At 46.4% G+C, this 12,679-nt stretch overlaps 1 protein-coding gene across 2 annotated transcripts in view; it reads right to left on the bottom strand.

Moving 5' to 3' along the window:
- The window catches only part of LYN (LYN proto-oncogene, Src family tyrosine kinase), a 123,142-nt gene that overhangs the window by 50,960 nt on the left and 59,503 nt on the right, over positions 1–12,679 (bottom strand). For both annotated transcript variants that reach the window (XM_056107440.1, XM_056107483.1), the window contains exons 3-8: positions 10,088–10,133; positions 8,758–8,863; positions 6,899–6,997; positions 6,701–6,804; positions 6,067–6,216; positions 1,401–1,553 (exon numbers count right to left, since the gene is read on the bottom strand). In XM_056107440.1, the coding sequence (XP_055963415.1) occupies positions 1,401–1,553; positions 6,067–6,216; positions 6,701–6,804; positions 6,899–6,997; positions 8,758–8,863; positions 10,088–10,133 (658 nt within the window). The remainder of the gene's footprint in view (positions 1–1,400; positions 1,554–6,066; positions 6,217–6,700; positions 6,805–6,898; positions 6,998–8,757; positions 8,864–10,087; positions 10,134–12,679) is intronic.

Genomic DNA, 12,679 nt, shown 5'->3' with positions numbered 1-12,679 from the left:
ACTGAGGCTGAAATTTCATAGGCCAAGCTCAGCCTCAGACTCTGAATGAGGAAGTGAAATGGCCACGTGTCGGTAGTAGGTTGGAAGGCTCTTTGGTTTCTGCTTGGCTGAAACTAGGCTGTTTTTTTTTCTTTCTTTCATTTTTTTGGGGGGAGGAGAGGGGGAGTCACACCCGATCGTGTCCAGGGCTCACTCCTAGCTCTGTGTTTGGGCATCACGCCTGGCAGCACTTGGGGGACAGATGTGGAACCAGAGATTGAACTGGAGTCGGCTGGATACACGGCAGGTGCCTTACCCTGGACTATCTCTCTGGCCAATCTAGGCAGCTTCGTTAAGCCATCAAGCACCCTTCTTTTTAGAAATTCACATTTGTTCTTCCACAAAGCTGGCACAGAAAACTGGTTCAGTAAGAGGTACGTAACTTAACACATGACCCTAGCAGAAGTAACGGCATCTTCAATCAGAACAACAAAAGGCAGCACGATACTCTCTGCAACAGAGGAAAGAAATTCTTACCACGATCTGGAGAGATAATATAGCAGGCAAGGCACTTGCCTTGCACACAGCTGAGCCTAGTTCGATCCTCAGCACCCCAAATGGTGTCCGAGCCTTGTCAGGTGTGATCCCTGAGTGCAGAGCCAGGAGTCAGCCCTAAGCACGGTCACACAGGGCTCCAAAATCAAATGAACAAAACCAAAAAAAATTTCCAAAAAATTTCTTATCGTCAAAGGAAAAGACATTCACAAATACTATGAGAACTTTAGAAGACAGTTAGGCCAAAAGAACCCCTCAGGTAAAGTAAGTGTTTTCAGATTGGTTTCAGATGGGTATCTTTTACACAATCAAGGTCCTTCTTGCTTGCCTGAGAATGCAGTGTGCAATGAAAAGGAAGAGTTCACAGTTTTATCGGGAAACCGTGAGCATCTTGAGAAACTTTCCTGGCAAGAAACTAAATCAACGTGAGCTCTCCTGTGAAGCCACGGCTCAGGATGGCCTTAAACCCAAGCGCATCTTTCCTGGAGACAGTTCCTGCATGTGAACTGTCTCCAGGAAAGATGCATTTGGGTTTAAGGCCATCCTGAGCTGTGGCTTTCATTCTTTCACACGCGTGTCCAAGAATCGGGGACTTGTGAAGATTAGGACAAAACCACTAGGGTAACTACTCACGGCCCTCTTCCTTGTAAATGCAATTCTAGGAGAGAATCCTTCAGCCCTGAGGAAGAGGAAGTCTAGTAAAGAAGCTTTAGAGCCAGTCGTTGATGCCAGCTGCAGAAAGGAGGATAAGTGACATTTCTGTTCAGGATCTGACACAGTACACAGAACCCGGCAGTTGATCGGAACCCCTGTTTCTGCTGCCGTCACCTCCAGGGTGGTCTCTGCCTTTCGAGTCACGCACTCACCCATCCAGACTTCTCCGAACTGGCCGGCACCGAGCCTCTTCACCAGCTTGATGGACTCCCGAGCGATCTCCCAGGCGTCCTTGTCCCACGGCTTCTGGGGCTTGGGGCTGATACACGCCTTCTCCAGCCTCCTGCACAGGCCGTCTGACTGCTCTGGAGAGGGACAGAGAGAGCGAGGTTTTGCCGTGTCAGACTCGGCATCCCACCGCGACCTAGAAACGGCTCGTTCTATCATCCCCTTTTTCTTTTCGTGTGTCAGAACTCATTTTTATTGGTGACTGTCAAACCTATTCGGCTCGTTAGACTCTGCATATAAGATCATCTGGTACTTACCTTTTACTTTTCTTGTTCCTGATAGCTATTTTATATATTTTTTAATTGTTTTTTGAAATTTTTCTTAATTTATTAAAATTTTTATTAGTGAGACTCCGTGAGGTACAGTTGTAGACTTACAAATTTTGTGCTTGGGTTTCAATTATACCATGACCAAATTTTTTAAATTGATTTTTAAAATTTGTTTTAATTGAATAGCTATTTTATATTTTTTAAATTATTTTTTAAAAATTTTATTAATTTTTTAAATGGAATGATGGCTGGAGCGATAACACAGCGGTAGGGCATTTGCCTTGTGCGCAGCCAGCCCAGCCGAGCCGGGTTCGATTCCTCTACCCCTCTCGGAGAGCCCGGCAAGCTACCGAGAGTATCTCACCCGCACGGCAGAGCCTGGCAAGCTCCCCATGACGTATTCGATAAGCCAAACACAGTAACAACAAGTCTCAAAATGGAGATGTTACTGGGCCCGCTCGAGCAACTCGATGAACAACGGGAGGACAGACAGTGAGATACAGGGTTGCAAAATTTTTTGTGGTTGGGTTTCAGTCATATAATGTTCCAACACCAGTGCACACCTCCCACCACCAATGTCCTCAGTTTCCCTCCCCGCCCCACTCTATGGTAGGCACGTTCTTCTCTCTCTCTCTCTCTCTCTCTCTCTCTCTCTCTCTCTCTCTCTCTCTCTCTCTCTCTTTTGGGCATTATGATTTACAATGCAGATACTGAAATACATAAAATACAGGTACTGTCATTTCCAGCTTGTCATCAATTATGAACCTTATGGGAAAAACTTCTCCGATGGGGTATCTTTTACACAATCATGGCCTTGGAAAAACTTAAATGAAATAAAATGTTAAACCCGATACAACAAGAAGAACAGCTTAAAGGTTTAAGATACAATTTCAGGGTCTCTCCACATCAGGGTCCGTCAGGAACCCGCCGTCTGTGGGTTAGGATGGTGTAGAGATCACAGGAACTATAGTACAACTCACTCATGGGATAGCCCGAAACACTGGTTACAAGGGTAGGGGACGGGTCTGGGATGTGGGTGATAACTGGAGGGTCACTTCCCTCTCTCTTTGCCTTTTCTTTTCCTTTTGTTTTCTTGCCACACCCAGCAGTGCTCCCGCCCACACGGCAGAGCCTGGCAAGCTCCCCGTGGCGTATTCGATATGCCAAACACAGTAACAACAAGTCTCACGATGGAGACGTTACTGGGCCCGCTCGAACAAATCGATGAACAACGGGAGGACAGTGACAGTGACAGTGACGACAGTGACCCAGCAGTGCTCAGGGAATCACTTCCGGCTGGGTTCGGGTACCGTGGATGCTGGGATCAAACCTGGGTCAGCCATGGGCAAGGCAAATTCCCTGCCCTCTGTCCTATTTCTCCAACCCCTCTTTTTCCCCCTTGTTTTACTTTCAGGCCACACCTGGAATTGCTTAAGGTCTACTCCCCGTGCTGGGTATGGGGGTCATTCCCAGTGGTATTTGAGGGATCCACTGAGTACCAGGTATTAAAGCCACACCTCCGGCATGCAAAACAGGAGGACAAGTTTAAACGACTTTAACACACAAGCAAACCCCGAAACGCAAAACACAGATCTTCAAACCATCATACTTTACATATTTAAAGCTCCAAGACAAATTATTTTGTTTTGTATTTTGATTTCTTTGTTTCGGGGGCCCCTCCTGGCTGAGCTGGGGGCTGACTCCTGCCTCTGCACTCAGGGGTCACTCCTGGAGGTGTGGGGCATGGAACCTGGCTTGGGGCTGTGTGCAGACCAACATATTACCTGCCACACTATCACGCTGGCCCCTGTACTTTGATTTTGATTTGTGAATAGTCCTGCCTAAATCCTTTTTCCTTCCTCTCTTTTTGCTTTTTGGTTTTTACTTGGGCTAGAGCGATAGCACAGCGGTAGGGTGTTTGCCTTGCGCGCAGCCAGTCCGGCCGAGTCGGGTTCAATTCCTCTGCCCTTCTCGGAGAGCCCGGCAAGTTACTGAGAGTATCTTGCCCGCACGGCAAAGCCTGGCAAGCTGGCCCTGACGTATTCCATATGCCAAACACAGTAACAAGTCTCACAATGGAGACATTACTGCGCCCGCTTGAGCAAATCGAGGAACAACGGGAGGACCGTGTTTGTTTGACAGTGGTTTTTACTTTGGGGCCGCACCTGGTGTGTTCGGGGCTTACTCCTGACACCCGAGCAGGCTCTTGACTCCTGGCATGGCTGGAGGACCATCTACGCTGCCAGGGATGCAGCACATGCAAGGCAAGCACCATCACACTCTACCCTGGCTCCAGCCTCTCTCTTATTCCTAGAAACATTACAATCATTATCCTCCCCAGTCCTCAGCTTTCCAGATAAATCTCCCAGCTGAAATCCCCCGGGGCCTCTCGGAGCCTGTGGGGGATTCGCTTCCCTTCAGTAGCTTGCATATCTGATACCCCCAGATCATGAGACCCCAATCTCGGTTCTGGCTCTCCGACCAAATCTCACACTGCTCAGAGCTACACTTCCTGTCTCTGGGTGAAGAGACATAAGGGAGAGCAACTGCCATGGGGGGCTAGCTACTAAGACTCCCTGTCAGCACAGCAGAAGCACAGCTAGCACAATGCGGAAAACTCCCAGAATCCCACAAGTTCACTGTCACTGTCACTGTCCTCCCATTGTTCATTGATTTGCTTGAGCGGGCCCAGTAACGTTGTCTCCATTTTGAGACTTGTTGTTACTGTGTCTGGCATATCGAATACGCCACGGGGAGCTTGCCAGGCTTTGCCGTGCTGGCGAGATACTCTAGGTAGCTTGCCAGGCTCTCAGAGAGGGGCGGAGGAATCGAACCTGGGTTGGCCGGGTTGACCGCGTGCAAGGCAAATGTCCCATCCACTGCGCTATCGCTTCAGCCCACAAGCTCAGTGAGTGAAAATAATAACCCAGAATCTCTCTGTCAGTATCAAACAGCTCTGGAAACTCTCAGAGAACGACCTCCCCCCACCCCCTCGCCCCTCGGCTCTTTGGTTCAAACCCAGCAATGCTCAGGGGTTACTCCTGGCTCAGGAATTACTCCCAGCGGTGCTTGGGGGACCATATGAGATGCTGGGGCTAGAATCTTGAGTTGGCTGTGTGCAAGGCAAACACACTAAAGAATGACTTTAGTGACACCACACAGCGAGTGTTTAATGAGCTCAAAGAAATGACGGTGTAGGCTGTCGGCAAAGCACAGGAAGCTATGAGAGCCCAAGTGAGAAAACTTATCATCAGAAGTGAGAGAAACGAAGAGTATGGTAGGTGATTTAAAACATGTAAGAGAAGCTCCATACAGCAGAACAGCAGCGGCTGAGAAGAAAGTCAAGGAGCGCCAAATTCCTAGAAATAAAGATGGGACAGAGTATGAAAAGACATGATCAGCACACCTGAGCACTAGGGGAGGAGTTCAAGAGGAGCTGCATGAGAGTTGTTGGGGTCTCTGAAGAACTGTAGCACTGTCTTTCCGTTGTGCATCAGTTTGCTCGAGTGGGCCCAGTAATGTCTCCATCGTGAGACTTGTTGTGACTGTTTTTGGCATATCGAATACGTCACGGGGAGCTTGCCAGGCTCTGCCATGAGGGCGGGATGCTCTCGGTAGCTGGGCTCCTCCAGAGGGGCAGAGGAATCGAACCGGGTCGGCGGCGTGCAGGCAAACGCCCTACCCACTGTGCTATTGCTCCAGCCTCTCCAAAGAACAGGAAGGCAAATTCTACCAAGAACCAGTAGTTAAGGAAATCATAAAAAATTAAACATAGAAACACAAAGACATAGATCTTCAAATCATCATTCCTATTTCAGGTAGATAAAATTTTTTTCAAAAGTGTATTTTGTGGGGCTGGAGTGATAGCACAGCGGGTAGGGTGTTTGCCTTGCACCCGGCCGACCCGGGTTCAATTCCCAGCATCCCCTAGGGTCCCCAGAGCACTGCCAGGAGTAATTCCCGAGTGCAGAGCCAGGAGGAACCCCTGTGCATTTCCGGGTATGACCCAAAAAGCAAAAATAAAAAAGTATATTTTGTAAAAGTAGCCTTCAATTTTCTCCTGATAATTCTGGAAAATTATCAAACAGCAGGAATTAGGTGGGAAGGATTGAGATAGTGATTCACAAAAATCAAATCTGAGTTTTCTATATTTAATTATTGAATGATTCGGAATCAACTATAGAAAATATCCTTTTCCAAACAGAAACATATCAGATCCAAAATAAATAAACAAAAACAAATATATGTAAAAAGATAACAGAAAGACCTATTTATCACAATTAACTTATTTTGTCTTGCTGATCTTCAGTTTTTAACTTACTTTGGTAATGCTTGATCATGTCACTGATACAAGGAAAAGTGATTCGTGGAGAGATGTAATAACCCCCATTGTCCAGGCTTCTGATTTTGTAGTGCTTGATAACATCACCGTGCATAGGGTCATAATCTCTGACAGACAGAGAGAAACTTCCTGTGGGGAACAGGTACAGATTATGTTTATTTTATAAATAACATTTATATCACACAACACCATGACATTCATTTGGCCATAAAGTATGCAAAATATAAATTCTGTATACAGTCGCAGAATTTATAAAACTACTGTGTACTACTACTTTGGCATTGTCAAAGTAGTAAGCTGCTATGTGGCTTGCTCTGAAGCTGACCAATATGTAATTTTTCTTTCCCGGTGGCAGTTTGGTTTTTTATTTGCTCATTCAATTGAAAAAGTTACTTGGATTTTCTTTCTCCTCCAAGTTCTAGCTTTACTCTAAATAATAAAGCAAGAAGTTCTGCAGATAGACCGCGTGATATAAGGTCTGTTTGCTATGTCTATTAGCCAAACAATTTATTTATTATTGAACAAGAAAATGTTCACTTCTTGAACATAACCCATCCTCTGAAATTATAAGAGTGATTTCCTTTAGGAGAGGAGTTGAAAACCCACATCTCACCTTTCAGAGTCTCACTTTCCCTGATGAGAAAAGCTCCCGGGCTGTTTCCTGGAGCCAGAAGTTGCCTTTCTGCATCTTTCCTGGTGATATCCTTGAAAAACCACCTGCGAAGACATTTGGACATTGCGCATAGGGTCCCAGGAAGAACGAATGCAAACCACAGACCACCCAGGACAGCGCCCAGCAAGGGCTACTCACTCTTCCGTTTCCAAGGTGTTGACTTTGGCTACGTAATTGCTGGGGATGAACCCTTCTCTCTTGGTCGAGAGGGATTTCGCTTTCCACCATTCTCCATGCCTGGAATAAAACAAGCATCATTGGTTGGACTTTTCAGTAACTCCAGAGTGACAGTCATTTTCTTAAGACGCTTGTCTTGGGTGGGGGTTAAGGGAGGGTAGGGGGAGATCCCTAAAACCCCCAAATCCAGGGGCAAAATTCACTCCTCTTGCTGAAATAAAAATGTTTGGAGGCTGAAGCCCAGGAAACGAGTCGTATCGTTGGCGTGGGCCCCTGTGCTCTGTGCCGTATGCACAAAAGTTGATAAGAAAAAGAAAAAATGGTGTGTGTCTTGCAAAAGCAAATAAATGCTCATCATTTCCCCTAAGAATATTGAAAATATGCTGGGGAAGTCTCAGAGAAAAATCAATGGGGCCAGAATGATAGTACATGGGGTAAGGTGCTTGCCACAGCTGGTCTCTGGAGCCCATCAGAAACGATTCCCAAAGACAGATCCCTGAGTACCACCCCAAATTAAAAAAATATAAATATACGAGAGTCAAAGGAATCACAGGTTCATGTTATAAACTCATTGAGTCAAAACACCTAGTTTTCCTAAACGGATGTCAAGGGCAGGCAGGGGTGGTGGTGGAGGGAATGAAAACCCATAAAATAGCCCTTGGCAGGTGGCCTCATCACCCCGCTCTGCCTCAACACGGAGATGGCCTGCCAGAGGCCCTGCTCCCCACGTTTGTTCCCCTCCAAATCTCACAGACCGGATCCCACCCTGAAGACACTGGAACCAACTACACTCGGTGTCTGGAGCACATGCCGTCTGCACACCCACCGCAGGACACAGGGATCATCATTCCCATGGAGAGGGGAGGTGACTCGTCAAGGCCACACAGCTATCAAGTGATGGGGCCAGGATCAGACTCCAATTCATGGCCCACCAGTAACCAACAACTGGTCTCAGCCACTAAGTATCTGCTACGTAGGAGCTGGAGAGAGAGAGTCCCGGATGCCTTGTTGTAGCTGACAATGGTTTGATCCCAGACACTTCCTGTGGTCTCCTGACCCCTAATAAGAGTCATCCCTGAGCACAGAGACAGGAGTAAACCCTGCGTCCAGCCAGGTGTGGTGCCCAAACCTAAATACACGGCGGTCTGTATCTTTAACATCAGATGGTGAACGAGGGGGTCTCCCTTTAATCCTGGCTGGACACAGTGACTATTATGCGGGGAAGCAAATTGGACATTAGGACCCAAGTATTAACATACCAGGAGGTCCTGATTCTCAGTACTCCCTGGGTCTCTGTGTGTGACTCTGCCCCAAGCTCTAGGTGTCAGCGTGGGAGAGAGAGGGTGGAGGAGGTGGTGTCGAGGAGAGATGAAGTGTGAGTGTCTGCGTGAAACTCCCCTGGAACTGCCTGAGCCCTGAGCACTCCTACACCAAACCGAGCTGGGTCCAGAAACCCAAGTTGCATTGGAGGACGAGAAGTCCAAAAAGATGGCACATAAAATAATGTACAGAAAGAAAAAAAAACCACGCCAGTTCCTGGTCAGTCTGAATTTCTACAGCTGCACAGGAAAAGGAAGAGATTAGGGATTTGTCTCCACAGAGAACCCCCCCCCCCCCCCCCCCCCCCAGGGCTCAGAGTCACATATGAGAGCAATTTTTGTTGGTCTTCCTGACCGTCAGATGCTTGGAGACTGTGTCCACCAGAAAAAGCAAGTCTATCTATCATGGTGTTACTGGGTGCAAAATGGGGGAGCAGAGTTTGGAGTCAGCCAGTGGCCAAGAAAGGGGGCCGAAGGCATGGGGGGGTTCAGGAGACTCACTCCTCCAACACTTTCATCTTCTCTCCCTTCTTGAAAGACAAGTCATCTGGGTGGATGCCATCGTAGGGGTACAAGGCCACCACAATGTCTCCTTGTTCCTCTGGATCTGGAAATAGAAAACAAACCATGATCTTTATGGCTCCACCAACAACCATTGCCATCTAGAACTTCTGGAACATTCCACCCCTCTTGTAAGTCCAGCTTAGGAGACCAGACCCAAGCTATGGGGTCATAGCGAGGTCCCAAATCCCTTGTCCAGCTCAGTAGCTCCCAGAACTACAACGACACCAGGATTTCGGTTATGTGAAGCAATTAATGTGTTTCATGGTAGCACTGTAGCACTGTCCTCCCGTTGTTCATCGATTTGCTCGAGCGGGCACCAGTAATGTCTCCGTTGTGAGACTTGTGTTACTGTTTTTGGCATATCGAATATGTCATGGATAACTTTCCAGGGTGGAATACTCTCGGTTGCTTGCCAGGCTCTCCGAGAGGGGCAGAGGAATCAAACCCAGGTTGGCCGCATGCAAGGCAAACACCTTACCCAGTATGCTATCGCTTTGGCCCATATATATATGTATTAGAAAGAAGCTTTTATTTTATAAAATGAGGACAAGAAATATATTATATCTATTAAATATATATATTTGGGATTTGGGCCATACTCAGAAATGCTCACCAGTTACTCCTGCTCTGCACTCATGGTAAAACAATAATAATAATGATAATAATATGTCGGCAGAAAAGTTCCAACAAACTCGCTGGACCCAAAGATTGAGATGAAGAGGGCTCACTGGAATGTTGGCTTGTGTCTGCTGCCTTTATGGGCCAACCTGAGTCTCTCGTGTATGTGGCTGTGATATGCGTGATCTCTGCTGAGCCAGACTTAGAACAGTGATGAATTTTGCACTTAAGACATACTACATCCGTTTCACCGTGGGGTTATCCACAACGGTCAGATGTTGGATGGAACCCAGATGCGAAGTGATAAATGAACAGATGAAATGGGGGTCACACATGTGATGAATCCACAAAGTTCACACAACACAATCAATCCGCAAAGATGCAAACAGAAGGCTGGTTGCCAGGGGCTGTCGGAAGGAGGGATGGGAAAACAGGGTCTAACGGGCACTGAATGAAGCTGGTCTGGGAAGATGAAGAGATTCTGCAGGTGCACTGTGAAGGTGTGAACTGTACGTATGGAGAATGATGACATGATTTATGATTTATGTTCTCTATGTATCTATCCACGAAACAAAACATCCAAACGTCCAGAATAACCACCCTGCAGAGACCCTAACAGCAGCATCACTGGGTTGCTATGGAAACATACCTTTAGTCTGAAACCTCTGTCCTGGTAAAAGCTGAGAGTCTGGAACCTAGGAGAGAATATTCATTAGAAAAAAAAATTACATTGAGCTTTTCTGACAGTCATACTGTATGTTCTATCTATCATTTTTTTTTTCCTAACAGTAGCAAAAGAGGTTTAGACGTGCTAATTCAGTAAGCTGAAAAGGAGAAGAAGAGAAAAAGTCTGCATGATTTCACAAGCTGTGGGTGGGGGGATGACGTCTTCCAGAGGCAGCTGTTTGCTCCTGATGGCAGGAAATGAACACACTGTCCCCAGCTCTCAGGGGCTCCATCCTAACTCCCAGACACCTGGGAGAAGAACCCTAATATTATTGGGTTCTGCCTGTCCAGTGCAAGGACTGCGCTTCAGATTTTGTGCAGATATGAGGAAGGAGTTATCTCTAAGCAAAAGGCGGTGCGTCCTGCCAGGGCCAGCTCTCCTTTGTCACGAGATGGGGACAAAATGGACACCAGACACCAAAAAACAGAGAAAGAGGTGCAAATGGCCTGGGGCCTCAGTGGCTTCATGGCATTGCCACGTGGCCCAGGAGAGCTGATGTTCACCTTTCCCAGACTTGTTTTAAAATAAGCGGGCAGGGGCTGGACCAATAGCACAGCGGGTAGGGCGTTTGCCTTGCACACGGCCAACCCAGGTTTGATTCCCAGCATCCCATATGGTCCCCTGAGCACCGCCAGGGGTAATTCTCGAGTGCGGAGCCAGGAGGAACCCCTGTGCATTGCCAGGTGTGACCCAAAAAGAAAAAAATAAAATAAAATAAGCCGGCAGGGCACTTTATTGTTGGGATCCGGACAAGTCTTAACAGACCCGGGCTGACGGGGCCAACCCTGCTCTAGGCCAGATGTTTGAGTTAAGGGGTGAATTATCAGGAAAGACCTGGAGGCATAAAGGGTCCAACAGCCCATCCAATGTCCTCCAGAGTCAAATTCCTTTCTCTTTCAGGTGGCCCTGGAAGGGTCTGGCCTGCATAGTCAGGGGTCAATACCTGGGAAGCATGTGACATTACTGTTTCTCTCCTTATTAAAGGGATTCAGTAAAAGGGGACCACCACAGTTTGTACTGAAATGAAATTTCTGATCAAAGTCAGACCACAAAATCTCCAACTCATGGAGCTGAATGGGGAAGATTACTGTATTTTATAGATCAAGATTTATGTCCATAAATGCCATCCTTGTTTTTAATCACTTATATTTGCATAAACAGGATCAATTTTAAATGATTTAGAGAAAATAATTAGACAAGGAACTAAATGATTGAAAGCAGCAAACTGATTTTCAAATATGAAAGTTTTTACTTTAAAAATGCTCTAAGACGCTTATTTTAAGACTTAAAGATACACAGTCCATCTCCTGTCCTTCTCTTTCAGAGACACTCTTTGCCCTTTCAGGGTAGATGACATTCTGCCTCGCTCTTGCGTCAGATGCCCCTGTAATCTCTCCCAGGGCCCACACTTGGCTGGACCTAAGCGTGTGGCCGACGGCTGTGGAATGAGGCCACACTGACCAACTGCTGAGCTAAGGCCATCAGGCCACAGAAGGCACGAAACAGAACATTCTCCGCACACAGGAGGGGAATGGAAAGGCTGCAGGCGTATCTACCACTTCTGCTTTTTAACTGAATTTTTAACCAACTTTCTATTGATAAAAGGACAAATGGTGTGTGACTTGCTATTATTTTCCATTGCTCTTCTCAACAAAGTACAGTTTCATGTTCCCCAAACACACACACACACACACACACACACACACACACACACACACACTTCATTTTGAAAACATGCCGAATCTATTGCATGTGATGTCAGAAAAGGCCAGATCCATTATTTAAGATCACGGAAGCCAATAAGAAAACGGACCAATTCTTTAAGTTGATCAGTATTTTCTGTTATCACATATCATATTCCACATTTACACCTGCTTAAGTGATGATTTTTAAGTCTTTTATGTTACTTATTAATACATTTATTTGGGGGCCCCCCAGACAGTGCTCGGGGCTTCCTTCTGGATCTGTGCTCAAGGGTCACTGTTTGCAGCCTTAAGGGTTATGGGATTTGGAGGATTGAATCTGGGTTGGCCCAAAGCAGGGCAAATGCCCCCCTCCTCACCCCTCTACTTTCACTCTAGTCCCTATATTACTAATTTATTAAAGCTATTCACAGCCTTATGGATCTTAATCTTCTAGAAATAAAAATATTTATTTGTCCAGAAATTGCACACATAGTGATTTTTTTTTTTTTTTTTTTTTGGTAATGGGGAGTCAACCCAGTGCCTTATACAAGGGAAGTATTTGCTCGGCTTGAGCTAAACCCCACGCATGAAATTTTAATAGAGTATTATACGATCCACATTTTTTAAGGAGGCCAATTATAACTAATCCATTTCAGTAATGACATCCAATGTCTCTGTAGGGTAACGGGCTAGTCTGGGGAGAATGAGTGTGAGCAGAGGATGTGACAACAACAGCACACTCCAAAATGCCAGGACACTTGAAAAAAAGTCGGACTAGAGAAAGCCCGGAAGCTCAAGATACTCGAACTACTGGGACAACTATGGAATA

The sequence above is a fragment of the Sorex fumeus genome, unplaced genomic scaffold (genome assembly GCF_029834395.1).
Source record: "Sorex fumeus unplaced genomic scaffold, SorFum_2.1 ptg000002l, whole genome shotgun sequence".
Lineage (NCBI taxonomy): Eukaryota > Metazoa > Chordata > Mammalia > Eulipotyphla > Soricidae > Sorex > Sorex fumeus.
This window is presented reverse-complemented; position numbering and strand designations above follow the sequence as displayed.